At 43.8% G+C, this 13612-nt stretch overlaps 1 protein-coding gene across 4 annotated transcripts in view; it reads left to right on the forward strand.

Annotated features, from left to right (window-relative positions):
• Window positions 1-13612, forward strand: part of ZC3H7A (zinc finger CCCH-type containing 7A) — a 35610-nt gene that overhangs the window by 5850 nt on the left and 16148 nt on the right. For 2 of the 4 annotated variants that reach the window (XM_081820010.1, XM_006739018.3), the window contains exons 2-9: window positions 4450-4551; window positions 5658-5697; window positions 7478-7675; window positions 9082-9240; window positions 9490-9570; window positions 9678-9716; window positions 10584-10617; window positions 11103-11386. In XM_081820010.1, coding sequence (XP_081676136.1) covers window positions 4484-4551; window positions 5658-5697; window positions 7478-7675; window positions 9082-9240; window positions 9490-9570; window positions 9678-9716; window positions 10584-10617; window positions 11103-11386 — 903 coding nt within the window. In that variant the 5' untranslated portion in view covers window positions 4450-4483. The remainder of the gene's footprint in view (window positions 1-4449; window positions 4552-5657; window positions 5698-7477; window positions 7676-9081; window positions 9241-9489; window positions 9571-9677; window positions 9717-10583; window positions 10618-11102; window positions 11387-13612) is intronic. The other 2 variants (XM_081820011.1, XM_081820012.1) reach the window with 2 other exon arrangements.

Consider the following 13612-nt stretch of genomic DNA (forward strand, 5'->3'; position numbering starts at 1 on the left):
ACAGGGTATGTTGAACTTTTTATTTTGGAATAATTAGAAACTCACAGGAAATTGCAAAAGTGGTATCTAGAGGCCCATGAACCCTTCATCCACTTTCCCCCAGCAGTGCCATCTTACATAATTGTAGTGGAGTATCAAAGCCAGGAAACTGAGATTAGAGAATACTGTGAACCAGAGTACAGGCTCTTACTCTTACTGGTTTTTACGTGCCCTTTTGTGTGTGTCTGTTGGCCTGTCTCTGCAATTTTATCCTATGTGTAGATTCACGGAACCACCGCCAGTCAAGATACTCTCTTGTTTCACAGACTTTCTTTGTCAGGACACAGAAGAGACCCTAATGGTGGGTGATTGCCCTCAGAAAGGGCATATGGGTGGCCGAGTGACAGTAGAGGAGACATTCCTTTTCAGTGTCCTAGTACTAAAAATCTTACTTTTTCAACAGTTTGTGATGCCTCTGAGACCTTTAGTAGAACTACAGACAGGCAGAGGGCCTCGAGCCCTGAGTGGTGCAGGAGGTCCAGGGAAAGGGGGGGGTGTGACTGGGGGAGAGAAGGGGCTCCAGCGAAGCCACAGGGCTCTCCTGTTTGGAGGCCAGCTGGAGTTGAAACCCCAGTCTCAAGGAGGCAGTATATACACCTGTCATGTGCTGCTGAGTTTGAATAAGAAAAGTGGCTGTTGGATTAACTTTATCAGATCCTTCCTCACTTTAAAATTGAGGCCAGGCTTTAACTGGATCCAAAAATAAGATGATGGATAAAGCATTTATCTTTTCTTTCTTTCAAAATGGGAGGGGGGTGTATTTCTCAGGTGAAACTCAGCTGTGATGGAAGAAAATCAGGACAGAGATTGCCAGGGGTAGGGGTGGGGCAGGGATTGGCTGGGGAGGAGGCCTGAGGGAACTTCCTAGAGTGACAGTAATGGTATTTAGCCAAGGTGGGGGGCTGGGGCTGGGTTATAGGACTGTCTCCTTTGTCAAAACTTGCCTTGAAATTTGTGCATTTTACAAGGGAAAAAAGTTTCTGCATTTTACCTTAAAAAAACTGTAAACAAATATTGAAATCTAGAGCAATGATATGCATGCTGACGTGCTAACTGATGAATTATAATTGATGTCTGCCACTTACTTTGCAGTTTATCAAAATAATAAGGTGGATTGATGGATGGACAGAGGGATGGGCGGATGGACAAAGATGGGCAGATGTGATAAACGGCAAAATATTAATTATAGAACATAGGTATGTGATGTTCATTGAGAAAGATTTTTAACTTTACTGTGTGTACAGTTTTTCTTTATTATTATTATTTTTTAAGATTTTATTTATTTGAGAGAGAGAGAATGAGAGAGAGAGCGCACATGAGAGGGGGTAGGGTCAGAGGGAGAAGTAGAGAAGTAGACTCCCTGCCAAGCAGGGAGCCCCATGCGGGACTCATCCAGGGACTCCAGGATCATGACCTGAGCCGAAGGCAATTGCTTCACCAACTGAGCCACCCAGGCGCCCGTGTACAGTTTTTCCTTCTTGGGGGAAGAAATCTACAAGAACATGAAATTCCTTATCCTACTATTTTTGACCATCATTTGGTATTATGTTCTCAAATCTTGAACCATGTAAAGGAGGCCTGTGTTTCATGCTATTAAAAGAGCCTGTGTCTTATTTCCACTTAATCACCTACTTGAGTTGTCAGCTCTTTGCCACCAGCCCTTTGTCCTTAAGAGGTCGAGGTTCAAGGTTTTCTGGCACTTTCTGGGGAAACAGCTCAAGGCTATTAACTCAGTGGATTATCATGATCCCCGAGTCCCTTCTTAGCTAACAGGGACCTCAGCCTAATTCTCCCACCTTCCTTGTACAGAGGTTGGGGGGAAGGTGTCCTGTTCTTTGAAGATGGGGAAGAGTTCTTGCTTTGGGTGGCCTTTTCTTTTGTCACTGACTTTCAGGCCTTACTGCTGTGAACCCCCTCCGCCCACAACCGAGTGCTGTTCTGGGTGCCTTTGAGCGGTAAGCTCTTGCTCTAAATTGGCCCCACTTTATTATTTTATTATTTTTTTAAAGATTTTATTTATTTGAGAGAGAAAGAGAGCGCAGAGGGAGAGGGAGCTCGATGTGGGGCTTGATCCCAGGACTCTGAGATCGTGACCTGAGCTGAAGGCAGACACTTAACTGACTGAGCCACCAAGGTGTCCCAGAATTGGCCCCACTTTAAATAAAAGAGAAAAAAGGCTTGGTGGTCCCTTAAGTCATCTTTCCAAGGAAGGGTTCAGAGGCTACGTAGACTTTTAAAAAAATACTTTAAGGGGCGCCTGGGTGGCTCAGATGGTGGAAGCGTAGAAGGCACGACACATAACTCCCATTGCCAGTAGGGACAGGTGTCCATATTTTTGTCAGTCTTGTTTCATTTCCACCCGCTCATCCCCCTTTAAGGTAGATTACCTGAAAAACAAACTCCAGAAATAATGCCATTTTCCTTCCGTGTCATGGGCTTTGGAAACATTTTATTTTGGGGCAGTTTCAAATATTGACAGAGTAGAAAGAATCTGTGTGTTTGTCACTGGTTGGCCACATTTTGCTGTTTCGTCGCCACCCCACTCCTTTTTTTTTTTTTTGGTTGTTGGAATATTTGATTTGATTTTTTTTTTAAGATTTTATTTATTTATTTATTTGACAGAGAGAGACACAGTGAGAGAGGGAACACAAGCAGCGGGGAGTGGGAGAGGGAGAAGCAGGCTTCCCGTGGAGCAGGGAGCCCGATGTGGGGCTCAATCCCAGGACATGACCTGAGCTGCAGGCGGTCGCTTAACCAACTGAGCCACTCAGGCGCCCCGATTTGATTTTTTTTAAGTAGACTCCACGCCCAGTGTGGGGCTTGAACTCACAACCGTGAGATCAGGACCAGAGCTGAGATCAAGAGTCAGATGCTTAACTGACTGGGCCGCCCACGTGCCCCGCTGGAATATTTTAAAGCCAATCCCAGATAGATCTTTCACATATGAAGACTTCAGTAAGGTAACAGCTTAAGCAGAAGATAAAAATATTTAGAAATGACAGTATTTAAAAGATGAAAAAAGATGATCACCAGTTACCCACCTTTGGGGCATTCCAACGCTTGTCCCCACCCCTACACTTTTTTTTTTTTTTGAAGATTTTATTTATTTATCTGACAGAGAGAGAGACAGGAGAGAGGGAACACAAGTAGGGGGAGTGGGAGAGGGAGAAGCAGGCTTCCCGCCGAGCGGGGAGCCCGATGCGGGGCTCGATCCCAGGACCTTGGGATCATGACCTGAGCCGAAGGCAGCCGCTCAACCAGCTGAGCCACCCAGGCGCCCCTCCACCCCTACATTTTGAAACCGGTAGATTTAAAAATAAAACTACCAATGTCAAGCAATAATGAAACTAAAACATTTCAGCTAGGAAGCCTGGGTGCAAGTTCCCCGTCCATCACGTGGGTTCAAGTGGGCGGTTTGTGTGAGAACCTGTCCTCTTAGGCTTAGATCCCAGTACTCATCACAGGATAACCATGCCCCCTCCTCACCCCTGCCGGGGGACATTTAACAAAGCCTGGAGGTATTTTTGGTTATCATACTGGGGCTATGATAGGTAGGAGGGGCGCTACCGGCATCTAGTGGGTAGAGGCCAGGGGCGCTGCTAGAACCCTACCAAGCACAGGGAGGTCCCCATAATAAAGGACTGTCTGACCCAAACTGCTGAGGTCAAGAAACCCTAGTTCAAGACCCTGGGAGATGGTGTTTTATCACAGGTCTCTTCCCTGTGGTTCTCCTTTAACTTGCTGGGAATTGCTTAATGAACAGTGATGGGGTGGCAGACACCAATAGCTTTGACTGGTGTTGACATTTGCCAGTGTTAAGTTGAAGGTAAACCCTTACTTCCGAGAAAATTCCAACTGAATGACTTCATTCAGACTTTTTATTCTATCAGTTGTATCAACAAGGATTATTTCAGAAGTTTGTGTAACAAACTTCTGTATAAGGTTTCCACTCTGCTTACCAGGAAGTCAGACTCCCTCTGAGGCAAGCGGATGTGAAACCTTTTCACTTCTGGAGAGCTTCCAGAAGCAAAACAAGGCCAGGACTGTTTTAGTAGCAGTTTATGCGTGCATGCGGATAGAAAGGGAAGAAGCAAAACCTGGAGCTGAAGGGATGGGGTGAGAAGAGGGGTGGAGGAAAATGACTTTTTCATGGAGATTCTCTAGGAGGAGCATACAGAATCAGCATGGCTGTTGAGCCTTAAAGGAGAGTGAGAACCTGATACTTCTGTGTGCTGGGCAACAGGGAACGTGCGGATAAGCCAGGATTCTCGGTGTCGGGGACACCAGAGTCAAGTCAGCAGAGAGGGACGTGGCCACAAGTAACTGTGGCAGGATCGCAAATTACGGGTGTTATAATCGGGGTCCAGGAGCCCTGTGCATTATGTAACTCTGTGCCTCATTTCTTTCCAGATCGATCATTTAGAAAGTGGATGTGTGGGGTAACATGTCCAGTGTGTCCGAGGAGAGAAGAAAAAGGCAGCAGAACATTAAGGAAGGACTGCAGTTTATACAGTAAGGGCCTGACTCGTACCTGCGTTCACGTCTCATAGTCCAGCTGACCCTTGAGCAACGCGGGGTGGGGGGCGCAGACCCCCCCCCCCACAATTTAAAGTCCACATATAACTTTTGATTCCCAAAAATGTAACTACGAATAGCCTACTGTTGACCGGAAGCCTGACCAATAGCATAAACAGTCGATGAACGCGTTGTTATGTGTATTATTTATTGTATTAAGATAAAGTAAGCTGGAGAAAAAAGTGGCAAGAAAGTCATAAGGAAAAGAAAATACGTTTACAGTACTGTATTATATTTATCGAAAAAGATAAAGTTATAAGTGGACCTGCTCAGTTCAAGCCTGTGTTGTTCAAGAGGTCAACTGTACTTTTTTATATTGGATTAAGAAATCTTAAGTCCGGTTTGTCAGTCCTCTTAATTCAGGTCCGAAGTTAGATACTTTTATTCAGCAATAATTTTTGCTCTTGTACTTTTGATTTCTTGTGCGTTCTGAAGTATATCTTACTGTCACTGATTTTTAGAGCTAAAATCCTTTAGTGTCTCTGAAAGTGTTAGACCGAGAGGAATTGGAACCTAATCACATCGGAACACTTCTGATGACTGAAAAGTGACTGAGAATGAACTTGCACGCAGGGCTTTTGTAATCAAACATTTCTGTTGAGAAGCTTGGGCTCTAACTAGCCTTCTTGAGCCTGGCGGGGACAATACAGCCCGGTGCTTGGGCGGACTAGTCCAGGCCCAAGGGCCTCTGCTCTTCCCGGGAAGGAGACCAACTTCTCTGTACTACAGAATCCCAAAGTATTAGTGGTTCTCTGCTATTTTACAACTTTTTTGGTATTTGAGGAATTATGCCTTCTTTTAGTAGAAGTAGGTTGGAGAAGAAAAGTGTTATACTTACTCAAGAGAATATAAAGGAAGAGTTACAGGTTCTTTTTCCCATGCCTACAGTTATATGTGAGTAATGGTAGTAAAGAGAGGTAGGTCTTTCAGACATGCTTTGAACCTGTGGCAAGCTAACAGAAGCTCAGTTTTACAATGACTTCTGGATGAACCAATCCTGATGAGAGCCTGATAATTACAATTACTTGGTTTCTTCTCCTTAGGTCACCACTGTCGTACCCAGGAACACAGGAACAGTATGCGGTAATGATGGGGAACACCTGCCTAAAAGCTCTGCAAGTAGCCTGAGAACTATCATGTCTAGTGGGGGTTGGCCAACGATGGCTTTGTGGGTCGAATGTGGCCCTTTGTCTGTTGCTATAAATAAAGTTTTATTGGAACACAGCCACACCTATCTGTGGCTGCTTGTGTGACATATGGTAGCTGAGACAGAGACCATATGGCCCACAAAGCCTGAAATACTTGCTCTCTGGGCACTTAGAGAAAGAGTTTGCCAATCTCATACACATAGAGGACAACATTATTGTTGGCACATGTGGACAGTTGTCCTATATTGTCTTTCCTCCATGAGTGTAGTTTGCACTAATTTTTTCTCTGAGACCTTTGAAAATTACTGTTAGCCTACCTCTTATTTCATTGAAAACAAGTGAGACAGATTATGTTTCAAAGGAGAGTTCACACACATTCTTATTTAGGAGAAGAGATGATCTAACAGTAGTAAAGGGTGCCTCGATCCTAAGAGGGAACAGTTAGAGATAAAACTAGTGAGAAACACAGTGAAAGCCTGGTTCCCTGGGTCTTAGACTAAAGGCCCTCATCAGTGCAGACTGTTAGTTCACCTGTGGCTTCTTGTCTCTGTGGGTTTTGATCCTTCTAAGTAGTCCTTCTTTCTCTCTGCCTCTCTGTCTCCCTCTTCTCTGTTTCCTTCTCTGTCTTCTTCCTTCTCCCTTCCCTCCATCTCTCCAAACAGATGTAGAATCAGAGAGTATTATGGTTAGAAAGCACCTGGAACAACTGTTCATTTTACAATTCATTTTATAGTCCTGACATTTACATGTGGAACTGGGTTCCCGAGAGGTTAAGTGTCAGGTCACAAGTCGCCTCCCTTGTTAAAGGTTGATCTGTTCAGTGTTCTTTATTACTTTTGTCTGCTTAGACATGAATTTCATAAAATGAGACTGAAGACTTGAATATCTGTTTTTGTACTATTTATCTGATCTTGACTTTTACAACGTTAAAGCAATGATAGAAATCATGAAGGAACTTTTACGTGTACCGAAACTTCAGAACTTTTATAGGTACCGAAAGAATGTATATACTATACTTCCTCGGTGAGAAAAAGGTTTAACATCCCCACTCCCAAATCAGTAATTGACCTGAGCAAACGTTTACAAAAGAGGAAATACAATGGTCCATAAAAATGTGGGACATTATTTGCAACTGGTGAATCACTAAATTCTACCTCTGAAACAAACAAACAAAAAAGATAGAAACAACAACCACCACCAAATGTGGGAAATTGTTGGTAATCAGACATGCAGATAAAAATGGGGACAGTTTTTCACCTAGAAATTAGTAGGGGTTTTATGTGTACGCATACGCAGGTGCACACATACTACCCCGTATTGGTGGGGGTGCCGTGAAGGAAACCGCTAGACGTGTTCATCGTTATTGCCCCTTTGGAAGGCAGTTTAGAAATACTAGTCAGAAGCCTTACAATGCTCATTCTTTGTGACCTAGGGTTTCTCCTTGTAGGAATGCCTCAGGCGCGGAGTTGGGGATGTGAACAAATATTTTGCTGCATTTCTCTTCATGAGAAATTGAATTTTCTCTTTAAAAAGCGAGCAAGATAAAGCCCTTGCTGAGATGGCGGTGGCATGGTCTGGGTTCCCAGTTTCTTAGAGTTGTGTTTATTGCTATGTCACGTAGAAGACTCGGGAAGTTTTCCGTACACAAATTAAAATTTCCTCATACCCTGACTTGTTCCGTAAAGGGCTTCAAGTGGTAACTTTCTTTTTTTAAGGTATATTTACGTGCTCTTGTGAGAAATCTTTTTAATGAAGGCAATGATGTTTATCGGGAACGTGATTGGAACAACTCGATAAGCCAGTACACGGAAGCTTTGAATATTGCTGGTTATGCAAAGTCTGAAGAAATTGTCATCCCTAAAGAAATAATTGAAAAACTGCATATAAATCGTATTGCTTGCTATTCTAATATGGTGAGCTGTGATTTTTTATTTTTATTTATTTATTTATTTATTTTTTAAAGATTTTATTTATTTATTTGACAGAGAGAGACACAGCAAGAGAGGGAACACAAGCAGGGGGAGTGGCAGAGGGAGAAGCAGGCTTCCCGCAGAGCAGGGAGCCCGACGCGGGACTCGATCCCGAGACTCCAGGATCATGACCTGAGTCGAAGGCAGACGCTTAACGACTGAGCCACCCAGGCGCCCGAGTTGTGATTTTTTTTTTTTTAAGATTTTATTTATTTATTTGAGAGAGAGAATGAGAGAGAGCATGAGAGGGGGAAGGGTCAGAGGGAGAAGCAGACTCCCTGCTGAGCAGGGAGCCCGATGCGGGACTCAATCCTGGGACTCCAGGATCATGACCTGAGCTGAAGGCAGTAGCTTAAGCAACTGAGCCACCCAGGTGCCCCCGAGGTGTGATTTTTTAAAACAGTGTTTCTAGAGAGAAAAAAACATTTTCAATAACATAGTACATTAAAAGTCAGTTTTCTATTTTCCGTTTTTAAGAAAGACATATTGACGCTTTTAGAGTGGCCTGAGGCTTTGAAAAATCAGCTTTGGATAAATGTTTCGGGATTTTAGAAATACTTTGTTTCTTGGATGGTCCTTAGAGTTGCCATGTGAGTCTGGCTTCTGGGCTGTGTCTGCTTATAAGAGAAGTAAGTGCAGGAAGACCCAGGTGTTCACAGATTTGTTTTCTGTAGTGGATTCTTCATTGGCTAGCTGTTTGGGAGTTATATTTCCAGTTGACTTTTTTTTTTTTTTAAGATTATTTATTTGAGAGAGAGAGGGAAAGAGAAAGAGAACGCGTCTGTGTGCGCGCACAGGGCAGGGGAGTAGAGGGAGAGGGAGAGAGAGAATCTCCAGCAGACTCCCTGGTGAGCTTGGAGCCTGATGTTTGGCTGGATCTCATGACTCTGAGATATAACCTGAGCCAAAACCAAGAGCCCGATGCCCAACCAGCTGAGCCACTAGGTGCCTCTCCAATTGACATTTTAATGAGTTTCAACAAAGAGTAACTAGTGGAGAGAGTAGGACAGGAGAGTGATGCCTGGGGCATCAGCCGAGTCTGAAAAGTTTTATTTCTTGAAGAGCTGGGGCTTTTATGGCCAGATGTTAACGTTTATCTGACCTGCATGATGGGTACATGGGGACTGATATTCTATGTACTTTTGTGGATTTGAAATTTCATAATGAAGATAATTTTTTTTAAATTAAATTTTTTTTTGAAGATAATTTTTAGAAAAATAATACCGCAAACGTAAGAGTTTAAAAGGGGGTGGGGGTGATAGTCCGGGGTCTTCGTTTGTTTGCATTTGCAAGAAGACATCAGTGCAAGAAATGAATTGTGGCTAACTTTCTTTGGTTTTACATCTCAGGGTTTCCACGATAAAGTTTTAGAAGAGTGTGATGCTGTCCTCAGTTTAAATGCCAGTAACTGCAAAGCTCTGTATCGGAAATCGAAGGCTCTCAGTGATTTAGGAAGATACAGAGAGGCTTATGACTCTGTAGCGAAGTGCTCCTTGGCCGTGCCTCAGGTATGGACCTCATTCTTCAGTTTGTTGGCTTACATCGTAACCATTTCCTTGCTTCCGGGTGGAGAAATGGCATGGAAAGAGTTAACATTTTCCAGCCAGCTGTCTGCATGCTTGAGTTAGAAGTGATCATAAAGCAAGTGTCTGGACAGAAGAGGAGTTATAGCTGTTTTGCCTATTTGTCTTCACAGTTAGTAAATACAAGCCTCCATTAATCATATTTTCGTTGTTCTTCTCCCTCCCCCCCCCCAGGATGAACATGTAATAAAACTGACTCAAGAACTAGCACAGAAATTGGGATTTAAAATAAGAAAAGCGTATGTCAGGGCCGAGGTAAGCCAGAGTTCTCTGCAGGAGGTATTTTCGTTTTGTTTTGTAACTTGGAGTCAGTTCTATTTTTAACTTAATTTTTTTAAATTAGCGTCTTTATTTTCTTTCAGCTCTCATTAAAATCAGTTCCTGGGGATGGGGCTACCAAGGTAAAGTGATTACTTCTGTAAGACTCATAGCTTTTTGTTAAAAAAAAAAGAACAGACAGAAGCATTGGCAGTTCTGCTTTTAATATTTTTGGTTTGCGTCTATTTTTGGGAGCTTTTTGTTCCTCAGACACATAATTGGCCAGAGCTTCCTGTCCTATAAAAAGAAACAAACAACTCAAGTAATATCTTTTACCCAGCATTTCCTGAAGTCCAGTGGAGCATTTTCCAGGATGTTCGTAGATGTTAGGTTTTATTAGAAAAAGTGGCTCAGAGCCGCATACTAATTTTGGGAGTCATTGGGTTAAACACAGTTAATGAGTTGTTTTTTAAAGGTAAGTCTTCTTGGAGCTGTTAGGATGCCATCGTGAGTTGGGGAGTGAGTAGTGGCTAGACTCGTCCCTCTGGAACGGGGATGCTCCTGAGTATCCGTTGTGAAATAGTGTCTACCAGAAGCCAGCGGTGGTGGAGGGCACCTGGGTGGCTCAGTCGTTAAGCGTCTGCCTTCGGCTCAGGTCATGATCCTAGGGTCCTGGGATCGAGCCCTGCATTGGGCTCCCTGCTCGGCGGGAAGCCTGCTTCTTCCTCTCCCACTCCCCCGCTTGTGTTCCTGCTCTCACTATCTCTGTCTCTGTCAAATAAATAAATAAAATCTTTAAAAAAAAAAAAAAAAGCCAGTGGTGGTGCTGATAGACTAGCCCTGCTTAGCCACATGGCACCGAATATTCCATTTGTTTCTTGGATCTTAACTGGAAGGAAGTCAGCTTTCTGTGAGAACTTGGCATTGCTCTCTTAGAGTGAGATTTGACAGATGGCTTGTAGCGTAGAATCCTGACAATACTATGATCCATTATTTGGTTTAATTTCTAGGCTTTGAACTGTTCTGTGGAAGATATCGAGCCAGGTATGTTTTCACTTGTCCTCTTCATCTAGAAAGTACCAGCTTTAGATATTGTATGTCTCGTAGTGTCGTCAAATAAGATTACCGTGTGGTTGTTAGTATTAAAGCAAGAATAATTTCGAAAACTACCTTTGTGCTTCTGGATGTGCTGGCAAGGGATTGATAATACTGGATGTCGGTAGGTGGTCATTGAATACCTCCTGGGGCCCAACCAGCATCTCACAGCTCTGGCCAGAAAGGGGCCTGGGCACTGTGAGAAAGATGCTTGTTTTCACAAGCGAGTATGTCTATTCCTGGGTAAAACAAATGACTTTTAGAATTATTTTTACCCTCTCATTTGAATTGCTTTTACTGTCGTCTCTCCATTTACTTTTATAATCGCTTCCCTATTTTCACCTAGCTCTTCATTTTCTCTCTTATTGGCTCTTGATGCTAGTCTTCTGTGAGTACACTGAGGATGAGTGAGTACGTTTCTATCCGTGTTACAGATTTATTAACTCCGAGGCAGGAAGCCGTTCCCGTTGTCTCTGTGCCTACATCCAGCTTCTCTCACCAAGTTGGAAGTGAGCTGGCCTCTGTTCCCATTATGCCCTTAACTTCTATTTTGCCACTGCAAGTGGAAGAGAGCTCTTTGCCATCAACAGTGTTGGCAAACGGAGGGAAGACCCCCTTCACTATGCCGGAAGCATTTTTGGATGATGGAGATATGGTCCTTGGAGATGAAATAGATGACCTTCTTGATTCGGCCCCTGAAGCCAATGAAACTGTTATGGTAAATTTCAGCATTACTCCTCTCTTTTGAAGCCAGGGTTAATTTTTATTTATCTCTTATTATTTTTATAGAGAGAGCGTGAGCAAGGTTGGGTGGGGGAAGGGTAGAGGGAGAGGGAGAGAGAATCTGAAGCAGGCTCCATGCTCAGCACCAATGCAGGGCTCAGTCCCGCAACCCTGAGATCATGACCTGAGCCGAAATCAGGAGTTGGATGCTTAACCAGCTGAGCCACTCAGGCACCCAGGCTTAATTTTTTTTTTTTAAAGATTTTATTTATTTATTTGAGAGAGAGAATGAGACAGAGAGAGCATGAGAGGGGGGAAGGTCAGAGGGAGAAGCAGGCTCCCCGCCGAGCAGGGAGCCCGATGCGGGACTCGATCCCGGGACTCCAGGATCATGACCTGAGCCGAAGGCAGTCGCTTAACCAACTGAGCCACCCAGGCGCCCCAGGCACCCCAGGCTTAATTTTTAAAAAATTGCCATGTAACTGTATTTTCAGCATTACCTGTAGGCTAAACTTTAGGTCTCTTACCTTAAAAATTACTTTTGTCCTTCTCTGGTGGTACCAGGCTCACGTGGTTATTTTTTAAATAAAATAGGAATGCTAATCTAGTAACGACCCAGTTTTCCTCAACACCTGTTGGAATCACATAGCATGGAAAGGATGTGTTAAAAATTCTGAAAAAGAGGGGCACCTGGGTGACTCAGTCAGTTAAGCATCTGCCTTCAGCTCAGGGTCATGATCTCTGGGTCCTGGGATGGAGCCCTGGTCGCTTGTGTGCACATGCTCTCTTTCTCTCTCTCTCTCTCAAATAACTAACTAACTAAATAAAATCCTTAAAAAAATAAATAAAATTCTGAAAAAGAATAGCCATTTGATATATATATATTTTTTAAAGATTTTATTTATTTATTTGAGACAGAGAGAATGAGAGAGAGAGCACATGAGAGGGGGGAGGGTCAGAGGCAGAAGCAGGCTCCCTGCCGAGCAGGGAGCCCGATGCGGGACTTGATCCAGGGACTCCAGGATCATGACCTGAGCCGAAGGCAGTCGCTTAACCAACTGAGCCACCCAGGCGCCCAGCCATTTGATATTTAAAGAAAAATACGTCTTTTGGATTAAGAGTTTAAGGGATAATACCTCAGGGTAACTGTAAAGCCAAGGTCAGGCTAGATCGGGACTGAGGCTTGTTTTTGTATGGCCTGCAAAATAAGAATGGGGGTCTTAGATTTTTAAATAGTTGGAAGGAAAAAAAAAAGAACAGTATCTAGTGACACATGAAAATGATATGAAATTCATGGGACGCCTGGGTGGCTCAGTCGGTTAAGCGTCTGCCTTCGGCTCAGGTCATGATCCTAGGGTCCTGGGATCGAGCCCCGCATCGGGCTCCCTGCTCTGCGGGAAGCCTGCTTCTTCCTCTCCCACTCCCCCTGCTTGTGTTCCCTCTCTTGCTGTCTCTCTCTCTGTCAAATAAATAAGTAAAATCTTAAAAAAAAAAACAAACAAAAAAAAACAACATGATATGAAATTCATATTTCAGCGTCATCAGTAAAGTTTTGTTGGAACACAGGCATGACCATCCACTTATGTATTGTCTGTGGGCTGCCTTTTTATTGCAGCAACACGATCCAATAGTTGAAACAGAGACTGTGGTTGGCAAAGCCTAAAATATTTACCATCTAGCCCTTCGCAGAAAAGGTTTACTGACCCTGCCATAAAGTATCTTGAAATAGCAGCAGCAACAATAGTAGGAGGAGGAGGAAGAGTGGGAGCAATTCAGGGCTGGTTTCAGTGTGGCTGAAAGAGAGAGGGGAGGTACAGTGTAAAAAGCAGGCACCCCGGGGTTTGAATCTTCCCACCTCTGTGGTCTTTGGCAACTTACTTCACCCCAGTTGCCTGGTCTGTACAGTGGCCATCATGGTAGGAAGTATCTTGGAAAGGTTAACAATTAAATAGATAGTATGTAACTTTCCTCAGTACTTACAAGGCGGGGGAGCTGTCAGTAAATTGTCACAGTGAGCGGGGAGGAGAGAGGCAGCGTTCCATTTGTCTTTGTGAGATTGTACATTTCACATCCCCAAGAAGGATGGTCCAGGGTGTCTGGCTTCTGCAGCTCCCTTCTCTTGAGCACCTTCCTTCTCCCCCAGCTCCCACACTACTCCTCTGGAATAGAGCCAGTTCTTAACGAGTCTCAGGGTAGGGTGAAGGGAAGGAATCAGAGGGAA

This window comes from Leptonychotes weddellii, chromosome 5 (assembly GCF_054177405.1).
Source record: "Leptonychotes weddellii isolate Sample4059 chromosome 5, ASM5417740v2, whole genome shotgun sequence".
NCBI classification, from domain to species: domain Eukaryota; kingdom Metazoa; phylum Chordata; class Mammalia; order Carnivora; family Phocidae; genus Leptonychotes; species Leptonychotes weddellii.